The sequence below is a fragment of the Schizosaccharomyces pombe genome (genome assembly GCF_000002945.2).
Source record: "Schizosaccharomyces pombe strain 972h- genome assembly, chromosome: II".
Lineage (NCBI taxonomy): Eukaryota > Fungi > Ascomycota > Schizosaccharomycetes > Schizosaccharomycetales > Schizosaccharomycetaceae > Schizosaccharomyces > Schizosaccharomyces pombe.
This window is the reverse complement of record NC_003423.3, coordinates 3,140,388-3,161,645: the sequence shown is the minus strand read 5'-3', so window position 1 is coordinate 3,161,645 and position 21,258 is coordinate 3,140,388. Positions and strand designations below refer to the sequence as shown.

The 21,258-nt window shown below is 36.4% G+C and overlaps 8 protein-coding genes, 13 long non-coding RNA genes and 1 other non-coding gene across 22 annotated transcripts; 10 read left to right on the top strand and 12 right to left on the bottom strand.

The window, feature by feature from the left end:
- Positions 1-29: 29 nt before the first annotated feature.
- Positions 30-5,517, bottom strand: SPOM_SPBC609.01 (Dis3-like exonuclease family protein). Its single transcript, NM_001022233.3, has 2 exons — positions 3,929-5,517; positions 30-3,786 (listed from the first exon to the last, which is right to left on the bottom strand). The coding sequence occupies exons 1-2, from the start codon at positions 4,047-4,049 to the stop codon at positions 434-436; spliced, it is 3,474 nt and encodes a 1,157-aa protein (NP_596311.1). The 5' UTR covers positions 4,050-5,517; the 3' UTR covers positions 30-433.
- On the top strand, positions 308-744 carry SPOM_SPNCRNA.5992. The gene has a single exon (NR_195342.1). It is a non-coding gene; the product is annotated as a non-coding RNA (long non-coding RNA).
- Positions 1,811-4,492, top strand: SPOM_SPNCRNA.5991. The gene has a single exon (NR_195341.1). It is a non-coding gene; the product is annotated as a non-coding RNA (long non-coding RNA).
- On the top strand, positions 5,276-7,551 carry SPOM_SPNCRNA.1583. The gene has a single exon (NR_150475.1). It is a non-coding gene; the product is annotated as a non-coding RNA (long non-coding RNA).
- Positions 6,358-6,962, bottom strand: SPOM_SPNCRNA.415. Its single transcript, NR_150809.1, has one exon. It is a non-coding gene; the product is annotated as a non-coding RNA (long non-coding RNA).
- Positions 7,552-7,604: 53 nt separating the features above from the next.
- On the bottom strand, positions 7,605-8,158 carry rpl3602 (60S ribosomal protein L36). Its single transcript, NM_001022232.3, has 2 exons — positions 7,923-8,158; positions 7,605-7,847 (listed from the first exon to the last, which is right to left on the bottom strand). The coding sequence occupies exons 1-2, from the start codon at positions 8,142-8,144 to the stop codon at positions 7,770-7,772; spliced, it is 300 nt and encodes a 99-aa protein (NP_596310.1). The 5' UTR covers positions 8,145-8,158; the 3' UTR covers positions 7,605-7,769.
- SPOM_SPNCRNA.5990 lies at positions 7,741-8,475 on the top strand. The gene has a single exon (NR_195340.1). It is a non-coding gene; the product is annotated as a non-coding RNA (long non-coding RNA).
- On the bottom strand, positions 8,264-8,385 carry SPOM_SPNCRNA.414. The gene has a single exon (NR_150808.1). It is a non-coding gene; the product is annotated as a small non-coding RNA, meiosis specific (non-coding RNA).
- A 266-nt stretch (positions 8,476-8,741) lies between the features above and the next one.
- Positions 8,742-11,388, top strand: SPOM_SPNCRNA.1582. The gene has a single exon (NR_150474.1). It is a non-coding gene; the product is annotated as a non-coding RNA (long non-coding RNA).
- xdj1 (DNAJ protein Xdj1) lies at positions 8,782-11,110 on the bottom strand. Its single transcript, NM_001022231.3, has one exon. It carries the CDS (start codon positions 10,886-10,888, stop codon positions 9,647-9,649), a length of 1,242 nt encoding a protein of 413 aa, NP_596309.1. The 5' UTR covers positions 10,889-11,110; the 3' UTR covers positions 8,782-9,646.
- On the bottom strand, positions 11,171-11,571 carry SPOM_SPNCRNA.413. Its single transcript, NR_150807.1, has one exon. It is a non-coding gene; the product is annotated as a non-coding RNA (long non-coding RNA).
- A 247-nt stretch (positions 11,572-11,818) lies between these two features.
- Positions 11,819-13,026, top strand: SPOM_SPNCRNA.5989. Its single transcript, NR_195339.1, has one exon. It is a non-coding gene; the product is annotated as a non-coding RNA (long non-coding RNA).
- On the bottom strand, positions 11,990-13,094 carry atg16. The gene has a single exon (NM_001022230.3). The coding sequence runs from the start codon at positions 12,892-12,894 to the stop codon at positions 12,463-12,465; it is 432 nt and encodes a 143-aa protein (NP_596308.1). The 5' UTR covers positions 12,895-13,094; the 3' UTR covers positions 11,990-12,462.
- A 55-nt stretch (positions 13,095-13,149) lies between these two features.
- On the bottom strand, positions 13,150-13,910 carry SPOM_SPNCRNA.5988. The gene has a single exon (NR_195338.1). It is a non-coding gene; the product is annotated as a non-coding RNA (long non-coding RNA).
- ypt7 (GTPase Ypt7) lies at positions 13,254-14,550 on the top strand. Its single transcript, NM_001022229.3, has 3 exons — positions 13,254-13,496; positions 13,570-13,893; positions 13,956-14,550. The coding sequence occupies exons 1-3, from the start codon at positions 13,416-13,418 to the stop codon at positions 14,166-14,168; spliced, it is 618 nt and encodes a 205-aa protein (NP_596307.1). The 5' UTR covers positions 13,254-13,415; the 3' UTR covers positions 14,169-14,550.
- Positions 14,254-14,487, bottom strand: SPOM_SPNCRNA.5987. Its single transcript, NR_195337.1, has one exon. It is a non-coding gene; the product is annotated as a non-coding RNA (long non-coding RNA).
- A 214-nt stretch (positions 14,551-14,764) lies between the features above and the next one.
- On the top strand, positions 14,765-16,263 carry SPOM_SPBC405.03C (transporter). The gene has a single exon (NM_001022228.3). It carries the CDS (start codon positions 14,991-14,993, stop codon positions 16,014-16,016), a length of 1,026 nt encoding a protein of 341 aa, NP_596306.1. The 5' UTR covers positions 14,765-14,990; the 3' UTR covers positions 16,017-16,263.
- SPOM_SPNCRNA.5986 lies at positions 15,003-15,235 on the bottom strand. The gene has a single exon (NR_195336.1). It is a non-coding gene; the product is annotated as a non-coding RNA (long non-coding RNA).
- A 189-nt stretch (positions 16,264-16,452) lies between the features above and the next one.
- Positions 16,453-18,346, top strand: SPOM_SPBC405.02C (uncharacterized protein). The gene has a single exon (NM_001022226.4). It carries the CDS (start codon positions 16,837-16,839, stop codon positions 18,178-18,180), a length of 1,344 nt encoding a protein of 447 aa, NP_596305.2. The 5' UTR covers positions 16,453-16,836; the 3' UTR covers positions 18,181-18,346.
- On the bottom strand, positions 16,911-17,232 carry SPOM_SPNCRNA.5985. Its single transcript, NR_195335.1, has one exon. It is a non-coding gene; the product is annotated as a non-coding RNA (long non-coding RNA).
- ade1 (phosphoribosylamine-glycine ligase/phosphoribosylformylglycinamidine cyclo-ligase) lies at positions 18,342-21,064 on the bottom strand. The gene is made up of 2 exons (NM_001355803.2): positions 21,006-21,064; positions 18,342-20,945 (listed from the first exon to the last, which is right to left on the bottom strand). The coding sequence occupies exon 2, from the start codon at positions 20,922-20,924 to the stop codon at positions 18,558-18,560; it is 2,367 nt and encodes a 788-aa protein (NP_001342702.1). The 5' UTR covers positions 20,925-20,945; positions 21,006-21,064; the 3' UTR covers positions 18,342-18,557.
- SPOM_SPNCRNA.5984 lies at positions 19,220-19,784 on the top strand. The gene has a single exon (NR_195334.1). It is a non-coding gene; the product is annotated as a non-coding RNA (long non-coding RNA).
- Positions 21,065-21,258: the final 194 nt, after the last annotated feature.

Genomic DNA, 21,258 nt, shown 5'->3' with positions numbered 1-21,258 from the left:
AACTAATTTACTTTTAATTATTTATATATTTTGATAGCAATGATTTGATAATCCATTTTATTGAAAAAAACATAAGGGCATAACTTTTCCCTTTAAACGATGCAAAAGTATTACTAGTAAAAAAAAATAATAAAGAAATAAAAAAAAAAAAATGAGAAAAATGAATAAAAAAAGCCAATAAGAAATACAATCGTAAGACATGAACCGTAAATAAGCATTAAAATATTTTGATAAAAATCCTTAAAAACATTTAAGTCCACCAAAAAACAAACAAACCCATGCGATTATTCGAATCCTCTAAAATAAATCCAAAACGTTTAGGTAAAAAGAAATAAGTGGTAGAAGTATATAACGTTAGACATATGCAATTAATCATACATTAAAAATAAATCGTGAGGCATACACATTAGCGAAGATCACCAGTTATTGAAGATTAACTGGATAGAGGACTTTGTAAAGTAATTAACGAGAGTGAGTAAGTAGCGGAAGTATCAGCAAATATAAGTACACTAACCTCTTGGCCTGGACGGATGGTTTGAACAACCTCAGGCTCTTTCATACGTAAACTATGAAGTTTTCCATCTCCGGAAATATCCTGATTGCCAGAGGAACTTTTAGCTGTTTTACTAGTACTGTCATTGCCTCGAGCCTTTGAATAGAAAGACTCCTGGGACTCAGCAGCGTTAGCTAAATCCCGAACCTGTGCATCCATCATATCGCATATTTGTTTGCACATCCCGTTGGAATCCAAAAATTTTTTCTTAAAGTCATTGAAACAAGGTGTATCAATTTCCAAAGAAGATGAAGCATAAAAGAAAGAAGCATTTGTCCTCCATGATAAATAGAGTTCGTGTTTTTGCTCATTAAAGTCGCAGTTACTAAGCGGTAGCAGATCCAAGGAGATCCTTCTTTCCAAGCCAAATTCGTATATGACTATGTCAATATACTCCTGGTCAACAGCCAAAACAAAAGCCTTATGCTTAACGAGCCCAGATCGTAAATTAATAGAATGGAGAAGTTGACATAAATATGCATGTAGACTTTTTTCCTGGGCATTACGGTAGAAGTTGCTCAGTGTGTTACAAGACTGAGTTATAGAAAGTAAACTTCTGTAGTCTTTGGAAAAGTCTGGTCTGCCATCAAAGGCTTCGCGTAATTGTCTCTGTACACATATATCGATATATCTACGAGTAGGGTGACAAAAATGGGTGTAGTAAGGACAAGAGAACACAAAATGCGAAACATCCTTAGCATTTGAAGTACCGATAGTGTATTCAGATTCATTACACATTCTTCTTAGAGTCAATTGTAGTAACATTTTGGTTCTCTTATCCTTGGTAGTTGCAATTTCGGTCATGATTTCCGAAGGAGTAGATGAAGCAGATAAATTCACTCCGGTTAACTCAGAAACTGCAACAAGAGATGCAAAGTCAGAAGGTCTTTGATTTTTTCGCAAAATCACTTTACTGGGAAAAACAGACATTAAATGAGATGCAACTTTCTCGTTTACCCAATGTTCAATTTGTTGTAAAGAACATGCAATAGGGAATGCCTCAAAAATACTCATGTTAATATTCTGTATATTAGGAATCTGCCCATCGCAAAATTCAAAGCAGTATAAGGATTGTAAGTCAAGTTTCTTATCTGTTTTCAATCTTAGTTTGGTAAGGACATGGGCCGATGCATCAACTAGCTGAAGCGCTTCGTTGGTTTGCAAGTTTGCTTGTGCACTTTCTAAACTAATAAAACTTGACGGGTGGATTACAGAGGGCCCAAGGGAACACTGTAAAACAGCGCCGCTTTTCAAATCAAGCTGTACAACTATACTAATTGTTAAACAATCATGTCCCTCTATAAGGGAAATCTCTTCTGAGACCTTTTTCGGTAAAAAGGGTACGGAACCTTGCAACAATTGTACTTCTGATACTCTATTGGCAGCTTCATCATCAAGAGGCATATCTTGCTTAACGTAATACGCGACGTCTGCAACGTGTATTCCAAGTGTGATGACTCCGTCGATGGAGCCTGTATCAATATGGAGAGCATAATCACGCGTTCCAATCATGAAGGTTAACTTATCTCGTAAATTGTATCGCTTTTGTAGCTCTTCTGCAGGGATAGGCGTAGGTAATCTTTTAACACAATGAGAAAGGGATTCAGGGAAGTCATATGTGTGGCAACTGAAATCGTGAAGAATTGCTTTGTACTCCACCTTGGGGTCCCCAATTGTTCCAATACTTTCATATAGCGTTCCAAAAGGATGCAAGGACGTAGTAGGCCATCTCTTGATGCCAGCCAAAAATACCTTATCCTTAAAATCGTCGTTATTTGTAAAAAAGGTAGGGGGTACTTGGTCACTAGATATAGCAATAAGAGGAATACGCTTGTCACTTGGTTTGAACCAAACAATTTTAGGGCCTTTTCCCGTTTCACCACTGGATGTGGATGAATTTCTTCGATGAGAGGACTGATTCTTCAAAGCAAGGCTATTGGGTCTATACAACGCTAAAGTGCCTGAGCAAGTTTCACCGCTAGGTCTGTTGAGTACAGCAACGACATGACCTGCGTATTTTGGAGCAGAATCGGGAGTAAGTGAAACATCGTCGACAAACGAAAGACTCTGGCCGGTTACCTCGTAATCGTTCTTCCGTTTCTCAATAGACCTTTCAAACGAAAGAACACCCCTATTCATTCCTAAAGCCATGGGTGTACTGATAGACATCATTTTTGCTTTACTGTTGACTGAATACTTAGAAGAACCAGAGAGGGATAGGTTACGGCGAATCTTCTTCTCCTCTTTCTCTCTCTTCGTTTGCATAATTTCATTAACATCCAAAAGTTCGACGGCTACCAAATCCCCTTCCAAAGTCCTATTTCTGTCCTTGGATCCGCAAATAAAAATAGGCTCGTCAAGCACGTCCGTAATAACGTATGCATCAGAACGATTTTTACGATTTATGTGAAGGGTCCCAACAAGCAACTTACCAGTACCAATGAACTTCGGAAGGGACGCTTGGGGAAGATAAGGAAGAAAAAGATTTTTGTGCTGTTGGGCAGCAGCAGAAACGGAGACCCGTTTTCCGCTACTGTTAAAATTTAAAAAGGAGCTTTGAGGAAGAGAAGCTCCATCAGATGAATGATTGATGTAGGATTGTTGAGAAGCATTTGACAAAGGGATTTGCGGAGCCTGTTGAAAAATCGGAGATTCAGGTTCAACGCTGTGTAAGCTTTCCTGCAAAGAATGCATAGACAAGGGAGACTCTAAAGGTGATTGCTGCCATTCCTGATTTCCATCTATAGGTTTCAAAGGCGTCAGGAAATTTGGATTTGAAGGCGAAACCGGAGAAAAAGGATCTGTACCAGCAGAAGAACGACGTCTTGTATGCGATGTAGCAGTCGAAACACCTGCTCCAGCTCGTTGTGGAGTTGTCTGCATCCCTTGAGTAAATGCTTCAAAAGACTCAGTTACCGGACTGAATATCGATTCCGCTCGATTCTTCATCACAGGGCTGGTGAGCTCTCCTACTGCAGGACCCATTGTACCAGTACCAGATTCATTGATAGGCTTGGAAAATTGCTGTGGAATTGAAGGATTAGGCTGTCTTGCTCCAATAGGTGCAAGCGGGTTTAATCTGGGCAACAATGTGTTCTCCCTTCGAGATTTTGAGAACGGACCGGATTGGAAAGGGAAAAAGTTTGGCTGTAAGTAATTCTCAGATTCAGAGAGAGATTGCTGCATTTGCAGTGCCTGTAAATACTCGATTTGAGATTGGATTACGTCTGGAGCTAAATAACTGAGTTAGTGATAAATACTCTGGTAGAAGAAAAAAGCTGAAGAATCTAGCAAGATGAAAAAAAAAAATTCAAAATTCAAAGAAAAACTTATTTCATAGTTGCAGGATACTTCATCGAACTTGACAAAACTTACCAACCCAAGGAAGATTACCAAACCTCTGAGCAGAGGAAGGTTTATTTGATTTGGGAGAGGCGGAAGGTGAAGGCTGTGTAGGAATGTTTGAAGAATCGTGTCTTTTCCAATGAGGATCCATTATTTTTTATTAGTTGAAATGAGTTGACCGTATCGTTATTGTTGATTTTTTTTTGAAAGACACTGTCTTAAACGAAGAAAGATGTTTACGGAAATTTAATATGTAGAGAGTGAAACAGAGACCAGACAAAAAAGTAAATCTATTCGATTTGCAAGTATTTCAAGGAAAACCAAAACAAAAACGATCAGAGGAAACGGTTTGAACGAAGGTTACAGTAGTCCTCGTCAATTATTGTGGGGACGCAGTAATGCAAAGAAACAAAAAAATGGAGAAGAAAGAAGGAGAGAGAGTATGAGATTGTGAAAAAGTATCTCGATACGCTGATGCTTTTGAATGTGCGCCTATTCACTGGGGAGTACAAGGACAATTCCTGTAGGAGAGATTGGCAGAGCGAAAACCCAAAGATTGTAGCAACAAACGAAACCAATATAGTACTGCTTTTTCCTCATACAAGATGACGGTGTTTCAACGTATCCAGATGAGAAAGGTGGTTTAGAGTATGTAAAGAGCAAAGACGATGACAGGTGGTAATTATGACGATGACAGAGGAAGTTAGTAATGTAGAGTATGAAAACACAAAAATGTAAGAAATAACAAAAAAAGGAGAAAAAGCAATGGATATGGTGGATCGTAAGCAGGAATGATCCAATTGATATGCAGTGAAGAGAAGCAAGCAAATGCGGTAACAGATGATGGAGTAAAATACAATGCTCGTTGAATGGAGTGTATGGAGAGCTTTCGTTAATTATCGTATATGACAAAATGAAACGGTGTCAATGAAACTTGAAGAAATAATGAATTTACCAAGCCAAACCCAACCAGGCCAAAAAGAAGAAGAAGAAGAAGACAAAAATTTACTAAAACAAACAACGAAGGAAAACTTGATTGACTTTTAAAGCAATTTTTTTTTTACAATAGCGCTAAAGCCAACATCCACCAAGTTTTGGATTATCTTTATGTACAAGAATGGAACGGAATCGAATGACGGTTGTAGCGATTTTCAACCAATTGGCACTGTCAATTGATGAGACAGGTGCTTAAAAAAGAGTAAAATGAGGTGGTCGCAAGTGTTAGGTAGGTGTTGTAGAGGCAACGAACCAAGGGCGATAAGACAAAAGAAGAAATGAAAACAAGAGGAAAAATCTTTACAAACCTGCTTTACCAGCAACAAGGTTTAAGCTGTTTTTCCGAGACGACGAGAATGACGGTAGCAAGGAAATAAAAAAGGGGCTCAAGTTTAACGTATAGCGACTTAAAAATTCAGGCGCCTGTTGAGGATTTTCCAAGAATCGAGCAAACTAAGAGCGTCGCCGATTTTTTTATGATTGGGGGAATTTGCCAGCCTAACCGAAAATGCGCAAGGTGGAAAAGATACGTATGTATGAAAGATGAGAATGTGAGTTGAATCAAGTTCCGAAAGCAAGATTAGTTACACGATGTAACGATGTTTGCTTAACAGTAGTGGGATGGACGCTAATGGATCACACACACTAATACTTAAGGATGATGAATCCCATAATGAAATAAGGCAACGCTCACTACTTTGGCCGCCGCCATCCGAAATCCAATAGCGAAACCGTAGATATTACGTAGACAGTAATTTTCGCATTATAGGTAATTTGATAGAGCGAAAAAGCGAGGCAAATTATGAAAACACAATGGGTTCAGTTTTGAGCGTACTGAACTCGAGCGATAACGACTACACTGAACAGAGCAACGCAGCAAGGCAGTAAGAGACATTTGAAAAAATGTCGAAGGGCATTGAGCTAACAAGAGGGAAAACAGGTGAAGAGCTTGAGTAGAAGTGGCAGAAACGGCGCAAAGAAGGAAAAAGCGTAGTATGAAATTAACCGATCATCCAAATATATCAACACTCTTTTTTCCATGAAAGAAAAATACTGGAAATCCCTTTCTTCGCATTACCATTTGACTGTAGTTTCCCTTCTAACGAAGGTTGCCATCAGTGCTCTCGTTAAATGTCGCAAACGGGTTAGCGATATCAAGTGACGTCAAAGCTGGTTGGTTGGTGTTGCGTCTTAAGGGTTCTCGCCATGACAATGATTGGCTGCAAGAAATTATGAAACAAGGTTAGATAACAAGCGAGATGGGATGGCAATGAAGGAAGAAAACCCGTCTTTGTTAGTTGCCCCCATCAGGTAGTTATGTGGCGGTCGTTGTCCCTTCCTTTAACTATAGACGGTTGCAGCTTTTATCCCCCACTTAGTGAATGTGTGGTGGCCACGGTCTTTTCCTAAAGAGCAGCAAGTGGTTAGTGTATGTACTAAAGTAAGTGTATAGCGCAGATGCAACTTTTTTTGAAAACCACTTCCACTTGAATTCAAGTAGTAATCAAAAGTAACATGAAAAGAATTCAAAACATCAGCTGAAAGTAAAAGCAATCAGTTTATATCCACTCCATATCTTGATTATCTGTATTTAGCTATGTATGGGATAATGTGATCGGCTCCAATATATGCTGGAAATGCGAAAACCAGTATATCGCTTTTTTGTTTACTTCCTTTATTTCTTTCCCAACTCTGTTTTCTTTTCCATTGTCATCGACTTGTCTACAAAAACGATTTCCTGTTTTTTCTAGCAACTTGATCATTCATAACAATTCAAGTAGCGTGCTACTCCAATGTGTAAGATCTACGAGTTACATGGAGGAAGACAAGTAAGGTGATTTACTGGTTGCCTAATTGTGGCCAACCCGAAGCTGTCCATGAACTCATCTTAAAATCAGCCATTAATGGATCCATGGTCGCTGGCAACATTGGATAATGAAATGGACTTGAATCGTAAGGCTAGTATAACGGGAGAGACAGAGTCACTGAATCAGTTTTGTAAAGAAATCGTTCCGTTCCTGTAAACTTTAATAACGAATTTGTAACATATCGGTAAAGATATGTAGGACTTTGTAAGGCGTTCTGATTTGAATGAGTAATGAATTAATAAACAATAAGACATTGTTGAAAGAGCTTTTTACAAAGGTAAATAAATCTCAACTTTGAGGTCTTAATAATTCAAGTGGAAAAAGGAACTATAAGGAAATACTTTCTTCGGAATAGGAAAGCATTAATCATTTGCACTTTTAACTTTCTCTTAAAATTCACTTTGCCCATCGGTAATTCCTCTGTTGATCTTAGGGGTTTTGGCACTTCTTCCCGTCGCAACTCATAAGTCACCTATTGAGTCAAAAGTAAACAGTATGTTTAAAACCGCATATTTTGTTAAATTACGTTTTAAAAAAGGAATCATAGCATTACAGGAATTTGCGGGAGTTCCTTGTATTTCGTTTATTTTTTTAAATTATTCTTAAATGCACGTAATCTAAGTTTACAAGTATAATTTACTACATGGTAAATAGTAACCTCCTATCGCCAAATCTAATTGCAAAGACATTCACTCAGTCTTTACACAAACAAAAGTTTGCAACAGTCATTCATGCATTTTATGTATTCTCCAAAATCGGTAAACCTTCTAGTATTGTAGGTTCTTCTACACTCCCATTTAGTTAATATGAAAAGCAAAAAAAAAAAAAAAACTGGTGTGATTGTACCAATTCTCAAATCCTTTGTAAGAATATGCCTTAAGCCAATAAAAGCACGATAATTATTCTTTTTGATAACTATTGAGAGTTACCATTTACCTCTCGTACACAACTACGCATCATAACAAGTTGATATTTGCTAAAGTAATTTTATTATATGGAAGACAAGTTTAATGGGCCAATCTGGAGCTCTGGATGACACTAGTGAGCTCTTCGATTTTACCCTTGGCACGCTTCAAAGTACCGAGCTAAAACCTGTTAGTATTCATTCACAAAATTAAAAAAAAAAAAATTAAATTAAATGCACTCAAAAGGTTACTTACTCTCTTCTTGGCAAGCTTGCGAGCACGCTTGTCTTGGGAGTTACGGATCAATTCCATGACACGGCGTTCATAAGGAGCAAATCCAGCAACTTCACGCACAATAGATCGGACGAAAGCAGTACGCTTGGACAAATGTCCCTTGCGGCGAGAAGGACGCTCAGGAAGTTGACGCTTAGTCAAAGTCTTTCCCTTGTTTAAACCAACAACCAGTCCAGGTGCCATCGTGTAAAGTCTACACTGTACCTACCGTCTGGAAAAAACTTTTGGTAGCATGGCGTGACTGTTTTCAACCAACCCTACCCTATCTTTTGAAATATTTGTGCCTTTGCCTAAGCAGGCAAAAACTCAATGTTTGTTTTGAATATTGAATATAGTTTTCATCCCAGGGCTACAGTTTTCATATGAAGTCTTTTTGTAATCATTTAGCCCTAATGAAAAAAATAAAATTTATGTAGAAATTATGTTTTGAAATCCAGTAAGTAACATTTAAATTGTTTGAGTTCACGTTTAAACCGTATTTTGTTGTTTTCTGTATATATTTTCAACATGAATTTTGAAGGCCAAAAACTTGGGGAATCCAATGGTTCCATTTAATTTTAAATAACTAAATTTATAAAAACAAATCTTTTTCATGAGCAGCTATATGTAGATTTTACATTCCTTCTTAAAATAACTGAATGCTCAAGTTGAGTTGAACTAATGTTTATATTACTGGGTTTGTTTACAATTTTTATGTATGAATGAATGAAATCACTAAAACACTCGGCCGTATTAAAACAAAAGGTTAAATGTTATTTTCTCATTTAAGCCTTTTATCCTTTGCAATCGAAGCCACATTTTTAACAAAGTATTATTATCTGTTTATTATTGCTATAACAAATTGACGGGTTGTTTGGTTCTTTAGAAGAAAAATATTAATTATTTACAGCTAAAGTTATTTACTTTGGACTTACAGTTTTCCTAGTTTTTTTTAAAGAAAAAGGTAATTGGTTAAGTATGATTCAAAACCTTCATATTTCTTTTCAAAAGCTTGCTTTTTCTATTGCTTTATACGGACAAAAAATCGCCACTTTTCAAAACACAAATGTTTTTTTTTTACAATTTGAAGAATTTGCAAGAATCATAGCACAGAAGATAAAACAACCGGTTCCTATTATGCTGTAAAAACTCACGTATGAATTAATATTTATCCCATTTCAATGCTCCAAAACCTCTGATGCTTGCCAATTTTATTTTGCTTCTGATGATTTTTGGTTTTTTACAATGCTTCGTTCTTAATAATGTGCATTCATATTTATGTTACATTTGGCAATAACGACTTTAACGTTTGGGAATGCAACGACAATGATAACTTGCAAATGTCCTTTCCCATAAAATATTTTTCCGTTCATATAATTAACTTTTTTCCTTTAAATGTCAGTTCATTGCATAAGAAACTCTTGGCTGTCAAATTTAAAGGCTTTATAATGTTGATTTTGCAGATCAGTTTATTAGTGGATTCCTATCTATATTGATCTTTTCCATTCTCAATCGGTTTATACATACAAACAGATACCTTTGCTTCTGTAGTATAGATGCTTTATTAGGGACATAACATTTTGCAATGGTTGTACGAGAAGTAGTTTTATTTGTTTCATTGAGACAAAATTCCGACTTTTTTGAACCTAAAAATTTTTCTTAATTAAAATAAGACGCCAATTCTTATTATATATAAAAAAAAGAAATCATTGGGCCTGACATTCAGGAACTCCCTCATAAGTTTCATCTCCATAATCTTCGTTAGCGTAGCGTGCATCTCCTCCAAAATGAGAAATATCGCCAGGTACACCTCTAACCGAATCTATTAAGGTATCATCCATCACAGAAACCTTAGGGATTGAAGGAAGGATATCTCGCAGAATTTCGATTTCTGTAGTACCTATCAAGCCATCTTTGGGAAACTCTATGTCAACCTCCAAATACAAATCGCCTCTTAAATCTGTTTTTGAATCCTTGTACATTCCTTCACCAGGTATAATTAAGCAATCGCCAGGATGCAATATTTTTCCAATTGGTTGAACATATTCAAGACCTCTTCCATCTAGGGTCGTCAAAATAACACGATTGAATCCTGTAAGTGCTTCAGCTAATGAAATTTTTAATTTTGCTTTTAAATCATCACCTAACCGTTCAAAAACAGGGTGCGGTTTTTGGTGTAATTGCAAGATAACATCACCAGGTGTTATACCGTATGCCTCGTCTGCCATGCCGCGCTGAATAATTTTGTCGTTCTCCTTAGCTGAGCGATTTACGAAAAATGAAAGCATTCGCTGTTCAGGAACCGTTCCACTTCCCTTGCAATGTTTACAGCGATCTTTACCGCGAAAGGAAACTCCTTTTCCGTTGCATGTATCACATATAACTTGACTATTCGTAACATGATGTGGTCCGACGTGTTTTAGGTGTTGTTTAACCCCCTTACCATCGCAAGACAAGCATGGTTTTTCTTTAGCAAATCGTTTACCACCACGACCCTGACAGCGAGGGCATAGTGTGTTTCTAGTTGCACGAAGCTTTACTTCTTTCCCCTTAAACATATCTTCTAAAGAAATCTCGTAGTCGTGAATTACATCAGAACCTCTACGTTTCCGGTCTCGAGGAACGTTTTTGCCAGGGCCTCCAGCTTCAAAATTCATACCAAACATCTGAGCTAAAACATCATCCAAATTTACACCCCCATCAAATTGACTATTTGAATCCGAGTTCATTCCGTACATATCATACATTTCTCTAGATTCAGGATCTTTCAAAATATCATATGCTTCTTGAACGCCTCGGAATCGTTCTGCAGCTTCTTCTTTTTCATGAATTGGTGCTTTATCCGGATGATGTAGTAGTGCGAGTCTTTTATAAGATTTTTTTATCTCTTCGGCTGAAGCTTCGAAATGAACCTCTAGAATGTCGTAAAGTTTAGTATCTACAACCATGCTGAAGTTCACAAATAAATTTACAAATTTTAATAATTATTATGGAAATTCGTATGTCCTTTAACAACGACAGAATATAAATAACGTTTGCAAATTTATAAATGAGTGAACATCAATAGACACGACCCCTTAGTGATAAATCTAGCAACTTAACTTTTGTAAGAAAAAATATTATGATATGCAAAGATTTGAATGGAAGTGATTTCCCGGATGGTTTGTTCTGAACAAGTTCAAGAAAAATTTGAAGTTACATGGTTGGAGGTTGAATACAGCGTGAATCAATTATAGAATTATACATGAGAATGATGTTTTAGTGGATAATTTTTCAAATTATTTTACAATAAATGCTTTATAAAAATACACTGGACGAAATTTAGGAAAACTAAAGTGAACAATTGCCCACACAAAATCTCATTGACAAAATTGATCGATTAACATTAAATATCAAATTCTAGCAGGCTACCTTGAATCAATAAACTACCAATCGTACTTAAATTTCCAATGATAAATGTATTCTTTGCTTACTGCTCTAACAAGCAGCACTTTATTTGATTGAATGCCAAATAGCAGTAGGGAAAAAGAGTGTATTGTAGGTATATCGTAGTCTTTAAAATTAAACCCTTGCATCAAATATTTGTCTTTGAGTATAACCCTGTATAAAACAAGTTATATTTCTTATTCTATTTCCTATCCTTCTAATTTTCTTTGTGTATACCTTAAAAGACTATGAACTAGTACTGAGTTATCCATATTGTCGCTCAGAGTAATGGAAATAGTAACATTCATTACGCTTAGATACCCAAGCTTTTATATTCAATCTTGCAAGCAATACAATATTTCTGAACTATCTAAATACTAAAGTTTAAAGAATTATGCAACTATTATTAAATTCAACTTAAAGCTTTGGGCAGACATATTTTGTTTCGCCGGATAATTCTTCGTTTTGATTACTCAGTAAGAACTAGATTATACTTTTGTTGAACCGTTGTCATTCATGAACCAATCTCATTAGAAGCATACAAGTGACGAAAATCAAATGTATTAAAGAAATGCATAATATTTTTTCAACCAATACTTATAACAAGACATCGCTTAAATAATAATACAGATTGAAAATTCAATTACTCGTAGGCGTTACCGATAAGGAAATAAAAAGGGGAACATAAGCTACTTGAATTGAGATAATCAAATTTACTATTTTGACCATGTAGAAAATGATATTCATGAAGATATTAATGCCGAAAAATCTTCATACAAGTAATTGAATGCTTATGTTTCCTCATTATACAAAGGACATATCCATTGACATAAAAATGTGCGGTCAACCACTGAAGAGATAGTCTATGCTTGTAACTTCTAAAATTGGAACGACGAGTACAAGCGAAGACCTCTCATTATGCTTTTAAGTATCCTTTTTAACTTGAAATCATCTAGAAAATATTTAATATTAATCCATAAGCATAACAAACATTTCGTAAAATCATAATTAGTGAACCTAGCGCGAATCGACGTTTTCTAAATTTAACAGTATAACTAAAATAATCTGTCGACAAAAAATTGAATCCCGGATAATTTTAGGCATTAGGAGATTTCCTCTCTAAAGCAGCTACCTCAAGTTGTAAAGCCCACAGCTCATCTTGGAGTATTTTAACCCGCTTATCTTTCTCCTGATTCAACTCAGTTTGTAGTGAAAGCTGTTTTTCTAAGAGTGTGTTTTTTTGGGATTGCTGTTTGAACAGCAGCTGCAGCTTTTGCAAATTCCTTTGATATAAATCACAATTCCTTTTCAATTGCCGAAATTCTTCTAGGTTTATTACGTTCTCGTCATTATTCTCACTAGCAATGGTGTTCAGAGAATCGCTTGACGCAGTCCTTTGGGTGACTTTCTCTTCACTCACAAACTCTTTGTGAAAACTGAATTCCAAAAGTTCTGAATATGGTTCTATGACATCGTAATACGCTTTCTCAGCAGCATCCCTATCTTGTATTTTTTTAATTAACTCCATTTAACACCAGTTAGATAGGAGACTGCGTGATATTCTCTTGAAGACAACACAAACAAAATATGGTAGCAACTTACTCAATACGAGACGAGATGAAAGAACTGGAAAAATTGACTACTAAATCTTGAAAAAATAAAATTTAAATAAAAACTTAGATTCCTACCAATGTATTAATAAATCATTACTGTTTTCGACAAGCATATAAGAAAGTTGTCAGTATACATCGGATTGCCTATGTAGTAATTATTTAAATAGTGAAGTTTACCATATTTCTTTTGATCAAAATACCCAAGCATGATGAAGTTCGTTATACTCATGACGTGAAAGGCATATGAAGGGTAGACTCACAAGCCTTGATACTCGCAGAGCAAACACCAAGGGAACGTGCGCAACTATTTCCGTTTCAAAGAAAGAAGTAATTTATAAATTTATTTTTTTTTGCAGATCTCAAAAGGATTCTTGGTTCAATTAGGACTATTGGCCTTCAATAATATATCGAATTATCTCGTTTTTACGCTGTAAATATGGCCGGCAAAAAGAAGCATTTGCTGAAAGTTATTATTTTAGGAGAAAGCGGTGTTGGAAAGACTTCTATCATGAATCAGGTATGTTTTTTGAAATATGTTAATGTTATGACTGTCATGTTTGAAATGAAAGTTATTGACCAAATCTGTTTAGTATGTGAATCGAAAGTTTAGCAAAGATTATAAAGCAACCATAGGAGCGGATTTTCTTACCAAAGAAGTTCTGGTCGATGACAAAGTCGTTACATTACAGCTCTGGGATACCGCTGGTCAAGAGCGGTTCCAGAGTTTGGGGGTTGCGTTTTATCGAGGCGCAGATTGCTGTGTCCTCGTTTATGATGTTAATAACAGCAAGTCCTTTGAAACTTTAGATAGCTGGCGCGACGAATTTTTGATTCAAGCATCACCGAGCAATCCAGAGACATTTCCCTTTATCTTGCTTGGAAACAAGGTCGACGTGGAAGAACAAAAGAGGATGGTATGTGTCTAAAGTATTGAATTTTTAATACAAAGCTGAGAATTTCTTGCTAATAATTTCAGGTTTCAAAATCAAAAGCATTGGCCTTTTGCCAAGCTAGAGGAGAAATTCCCTATTTCGAGACAAGTGCTAAAGAAGCTATCAATGTTCAAGAAGCATTCGAAACAGTGGCTAAGTTAGCTCTGGAGAACATGGATTCTGACGATATTGCGGCAGACTTTACAGATCCTATTCATTTAGATATGGAGAGTCAAAAAACTTCATGTTACTGTTAAACCCTATTCTTCTTAAAGCTACTTAATTAAGGACATTTCTTTGTATGGGTTTTTTCTTATTTGCATGATTGGTGTCTTATGATAGTCTTTGCCTTTTCTCTTATTTCCATTTTCTTCCCATTTATGTTGCTCTTCATTTAAGTGTTGAGAGCATAGAAACCGTTAAAGTATTTAGATCGGCCTTTTATTCGCAAAATGATTAACTAAGTCCGTGCACCTCTGGTACGACGTGTCTGCCTTTTATGTTATTTTTGCTTATGCCGTTAGCTTTCATTGATGCTCTATTATTTATCTGAAACTAGCTTGATCTAGCAAAATGAATTCTATTTATATCAACCTTTTAACATTAAAAACATTTGTAGAAATATGGTTGAAAAGAATATTCAAAGTTAGTGGCATCAGAAGATGTGGTTGTATTTAGTCAATTAAAATCCATAACTTGGAATTTAGCAATTAAGAATGGTTCTTTGGCTTGAACAAAATAAACAAAGCAAAAAATCCCAATTTGGCGCTTTAATCATCGTATAGTTTGAAAACGTAAGAGAAACTGAAATTGCGTACAGCTTATATAAGTTTGTTATAGATTCATCCTCCCTACCACCATTACTACTTTAAGGTGAGATTACTCGATTTACTAGAAAAGCTTCTTAAATGGACCTAATTTTATAATTATTTATTTTTGTGAATGATTTGATGAGAAGTATTTTTTTTAGTTTCTTCCAGTTCACTTTATAAATGCAATTTACAGTCTATCCATAATTTATCTTACTTGTTTTCCTTTCTTATTAATTATATCATTATTTATAAATTTTATAGAAAAAAATGGTGCTTCAGGCTATTGGGAAACATGCACTAGGCGTTGTTCTTTTATTGTTTGTCGTCTTTTTATGGCTCATCAGTTCTTTTCTCACAAGCAGCCTATTAGACGATGATAACTTTTTTAGTCCTTTCTTAATCACTTATATCAACACGGGTACATTTGTCTTCTACTTAATTCCATGGTATTTCAGTGAAAAAAAAACTAGAAAGCACAGGCTAATGTCCGAGTTGTCGATGTATGAATCTGTACACGATAGCAGTTTTAATCTTGGTACGCGCCCAAACAGCCCTCTAGGATTTCGACAAACAGCCTATCTTAGTTTGGGATTTTGCATCATATGGTTTGCGGCTAATTACTTCAGTAATAGCTCATTAGGATTTACCAATGTTGCTTCATTCACTATTATCTCCAGTATGAGTGGGTTTTTTACACTAGGTTTGGGAACGATTGTCAATGTTGAAAGATTTACCTTGAGTAAACTACTCGCTTTAATGGCGAGCGTTGGCGGGGTTATTATAGTAGTGACTCAAGATGCCAAGCAAGCTGATTTGAATGATAGCCCCCCATCGCGACCTGCTTTGGGAAATGCTTATGCCTTGTTGGCAGCTCTCCTGTATGGTTGCTACTCTGTGATGGTTAAATTTCATATTACTGAGGAGTCCTGCGTTTCAACACGCCTATTCTTTGGCCTTGTTGGTCTTTTTGATCTCATCCTTTTATGGCCTTTCCTTATTATTTTGCATTTGTATGGCGTTGAACGCTTTTCACTTCCCTCTACCACAGCTGGTTTGATTGTGCTTATCATAAATGCTTCGATAACCTTTGTTTCAGATTATCTTTGGGTTATTGCTATGCTAATGACAAGTCCCTTATTGGTCACAGTAGGCATGAGTCTTAGTATCCCATTAGCTCTCTTCTTTGACATACTTCTTAAGGGTCATTATTTAAATTTTAGTCTTATCCTTGGTTCCTTGCTAGTATTTGCTGGATTCATTGTTGTCAATTACAATCAACAAAACATAATCTAAAATTTATGAGATGCCTAACTATATCCATGTTTCGCCTTCTTTTGATTTCCCTTACATAAAAATGTGCTTGCTATTGACTTGAATCAAGCCTTCCGTTTCCACTCAAATTTGTACAGTAAGTGTGATATGTTTAAAATTATTTTAAGATTACATCTTTCATTGGTTCTTCTTGTTCGTTTAAATTTTTATTTATAAGCTTTACAATTTACAATGTCAAACTTCTATTGTTTTCGAATTATTACACCTGCTATTTCTACGTATTTTAAAATTTGATAATTTCGTATTTGTAAATTTGATTTAAATTTTCTTAATGCAGCTTAGTTTATGGTAGATTTTCGGTATCTTTCTTTGTTCCATTGTTTACAGCAATATACTGTTCGTACTACTATGCTAACCTTGACGGTTATAATATGGGTCCACATTGCAACCGCAATTTATCTTTTACCATAAGACAATAGGTTCCACTATTTTCTTCTGCTTATTTAGCAAAGCCATTCGCTTTTATATCCTTACCTACTCCTTGTCCTTCTTTTTTTTGCATTTAGTCGATCCTTTTGTTTAATCATAATTAATGTTCTTTTGCTTTTTTTTTATTCATAATCATTCTTTAATTTGATCTTTCATTCTTTTATCCACAAAAATAACTTTCTTTTATATAATTTGATTTCATTCTTTTTTAAAACTTGAAGATTTTGCTACATTGAAATGTTCTGTTGGAGCTAATGCGCTTTAGAAGCATATCATCTACTTATTACCTATAGTTATTTGGACAACTGAAAATATTTTGCGTTTTTCTAATATTGTTTATTATTGTTAAAACATGACTTTTGAAAATCTCGGTGGACATGCTCAACGCAGAGATGAAAGCGCTTACCGTTTGGGTGAAGAAGACGGTAGACAGAAAGGAGAGTCTTCAAGGAAGAAACGTCCTCCTCTGAGCAGGAAAAATCCATCGAACGTTTCATTTTGGTCGAATGAACCTATTATAAGGCACTCTTCTGTAAAAACCGATCGTCCACAGTTCCATCGTGCCGACAGTACGGTAACAGAGCAATCTAGTGAGATATTGTTTGATGGTAATGCAGAATCTGCAGAACCTCTCTCAAAGAGATCTCCTCCGTTTCTAGCTTATACTCCCAAAAGGGCAGTGTCAGCTACTTTAGCAACAACTCAAAGTAGCCCAATCTCAACATCATTTAATCCCCAATTGCCCTCCAATTCAAATACTAATCGATTCGATTTTGGGTCTGAGAGCCAACTATCATCAAATTACACTAATGACACTGGTTTATCCCTTTTATCCTTGCCAAAAAGTGTACCGCATAGCCCAGCCATGCACAAAAGAACCCCTTCTTCAGATCCTAATAACCCCTTTGGTTCAACATTTGCTAACAAATTCTTAGATCATATCCCAGCTGAACCTTTGCCTTTACCTGCGAGACCACAAATCTCAGATCTCTCTTTTTTTCGGAAGCCTTCATTACCGAGTGCGCTACAAAATATAGTCATAGAGAAAAATGCTTCTCAAAGAAGTGTATCCGAGCCTTTGCACAACTTGTCTTCAAGATACAGTCATTTCACTTCTCCTCACATAGACGATTCTCAGCATTTTCCTCCTATGGAATTTTTTGCAAGATCAGACGAGTTACCCAACCCCTTTGTCCCCTTTTTTGACTTAGACTCGAAACCTAATCTCTCAACTTTACAAGATAATGCTTCGTTAACTTCTCAAGGGAGCAATTTAAGTTCACAAAACTCTGGTTTAAGTTCTTCTTCTTCCGGGATATTCGGTCGAATGCCAATACCTGCACAGTCATTAGACACCACTATGTTACGGACCGATTCGAATTCAAACATTCGTCGAGCAACGACATCCTTTATTGCAAATTCAGAAAAAGAAAATTCCTCTAATTTTATCGATCCACAGAAATATGCTTCTATCAAGTTTAAGAATGGAAATGGTGTATCGAAATTTATGTTTTTGTTTACTTTTGGAATTGTATTTCCCCCGTTGTGGATATTAGCTTCTTTTCTTCCCATTCCTCGGACCAAAATACATCAAATGAGGGTTAAACATGTTCATTGGAGAATTATCAATCGTGTAGTTGCATGCCTCGGCGTAGCTATCACATTCCTATTTATTGGTCTCGGCGTTTCTGGTTAATAGTTAGGTGAAACGATCAATTGCAATTGTCTATCTAACTACACATTATTTGAATATGAACAGATTGCTTATATAAGTATTAGCCTTATATCTGCATAGCACTTATCTCTACTAAAACATATTGATGTTTAAGGCGAGTACAGTAATATTATTTTTTTTTACAGCATTCGATTTATTTAGTGGATATTATTGGATATAATAATGTAGTTACTTAAGTTTTTGTTAGAATATACACAACGTTCTGAGTAAAGAATGGAAAAACCTTATACACATACAATAAGTCCATCAATTTATTAAATGAAAAAGAACTTAAAATCCAAAAACGACCAAATTAGCTTAAAGTACTGATATATGTTTTACAGATTAAACAATTTCCCTCAAAATGTTTCCCATTTGTTCAGGTTCACCAAATGACAACGCTCACTGCTGCTTTCTTTATCCACAAGCTGACCAATGCGGTAAACGGTTTCACCGACGGACGTTAATTCCTTCATGGTTTCTTCAGCATCTTCAGAAGCGACAGCAACCACCATACCGATACCCATATTGAAAGTACGAGCCATATCCGAAATAGGTACGTTTCCAGCATCTTTCAGCCATTTGAATACCTCTGGAACTTCCCAAGTATCAACGTCTATAATGGCATTGAGATGACTAGGAAGCATACGGGGAACGTTCTCAACAAGACCACCACCAGTAATGTGTGCCATACCCTTTACAATATTTTTTCTGATGACATGTAAAAGTGGCTTAACATAGATACGAGTGGGTATTAACAAAGAATCTCCCAAGCGAACGTTCTTATCCCAAGGGCAGACAGAAGTATATTCAAGATCGCTATATTCAACAATCTTGCGAACAAGAGAATAGCCATTTGAATGAACGCCGTCAGAAGCAAGACCTAACAAAATGTCACCTTTAGAGAAACTTTCGGGTTTAGGAAGAATATCATCTCTGGAGACAGCTCCAACTGAGGTTCCATTAGCATCGTAATGTCCGTCATGATACAAACCAGGCATTTCAGATGTCTCACCACCTACTAAAGCACAACCTGCTTGCTTACAGCCCTTGACGACACCTTCAACGAAACTAGTAGAAACCTTCAAATCTAATGAACCGGTAGCAAAATAATCCAAAAATATCAAAGGCTCAGCACCCTGAACAACCAAGTCATTGACGTTCATTGCTACTAAATCAATTCCAACAGTATCATGCTTATTAAGGCTAAGAGCAATTAACAACTTTGAACCGACACCGTCAGTAGCACTAACCAACAATGGATCATTCCAGCCAGCTTGTTTGAGGTCAAAAATACCGCCAAAACCACCGATGTCAGCATCTGCACCAGGACGACGTGTAGATTTGACCAAATCCTTGATACGTTGAACAAATTCATTGCCATTATCAACTGAGACGCCTGAATTCTCATAAGTAAGGATTTCGCGTGTCTTTCTCTTAGGATTAAGAGCATGGTGGGCAATATCTTTACGGTAGAACATCTTATCAAAATGAACAGTTTTCACACCTTCGTAAGCTAATCTAACAGCAGCCTCAACTGAATCTCCCGTAGCCTCCACAGCAAGTACACGTCCTCCATTGGTAACAACATTGCCATCACGGATTGAGGTACCAGCATGAAAAATACGAGTATTTTTGTCTTTTAGGGCATCAAAAGTAATGATATCACCTTTATTATATGGTCCAGGATATCCACCGGCAACGCAAACAACAGCGCAACTAAATTTACGCGAAATGACAATATCTATAGCATCCAAGCGATGGTTCACACAGGCAAGGATAATCTCAGCCAAATCGGATTCCAAAAGGGGTAATACTGCTTGAGTCTCGGGGTCACCAAAACGAACATTATACTCCAAGACACGGGGGCCAGAGGGAGTAAGCATTAATCCAGTAAATAAAATACCTACTAATGGATAACCTTCATGACGCATTCCATCGATGGTAGGCTGTATAATGGTGGATTGGACCGTTTCAAGTAGTTTGGGGCTAGCTACAGGAGTAGGAGCATAGCAACCCATACCTCCAGTGTTGGGACCCTTATCACCATCGAAAGCACGTTTATGATCTTGAGCAGGAGGAAGCGAACGACAAGTATAACCATCAGAAAATGTCAAGATAGATAATTCTTCACCCTCCAACAGCTCCTCGATAACCACATTTTTACCAGCAGATCCAAACTCTTCATTTAACATGATGCTTTCTAAAGCTTCAAAGGCTTCTTTTTTAGTTTTCGGAATGATTACACCTTTTCCAGCAGCAAGTCCATCAGCTTTGATGACTACATCAAAGGTGCATGTATCCAAAAAGCTTTTTGCATGATCATAATTGGAAAAGGACTTATATACAGCTGTAGGAATATTGTTTCGATGCATAAAATCTTTAGAAAAAACCTTGCTACCTTCCATACGAGCAGCTAATGCAGATGGACCAAAGCATGGGATACCCACACGACGAAAATGACCTTCAATACCTTCTACCAAAGGGAGTTCAGGCCCAGGAATGACAAGATTTACATCTTTATCAAGCGCAAATTTGACAAGTTGCTCAAAATCGCAAACTCCAATGTTTACATTTTCCATCTTAGATTCCGCTCCATTGCTTGCAGTACCACCATTTCCAGGCGCCACGTAAACTTTGGAAATTAAAGGAGACTCACAAAGTTTCCATGCGATGGTATGTTCACGACCGCCATTGCCAATCAGCAACGCAATAATGGGTTCCATGCTTTCGTTACAGCGAGCAAGCTACCATTGCAAGTTAGTATCTAACACACTGACTGCAAAAAATAGTGACTTAAAACTTACAGCTATAATAAGAAGAAGCTCAAAAACGGCTTTTTTAATTAGCACGCGCTTGGTACTTGCTAGACTCCATTCGTGCAATTTCTGCTTAAGAGAAAATCTTGACTGTTATCTTTGTAATGTACAATATCGCTGCATCGTTTCAATATGCTCCGATTCTATAAAGTACTTAGTGTTGCGTTAATTTTCTTTAATTAAACATTCCAGATGCGAGCACAATTCGTTATATTACAGAACTTGTGTTGGTAGTTCATTA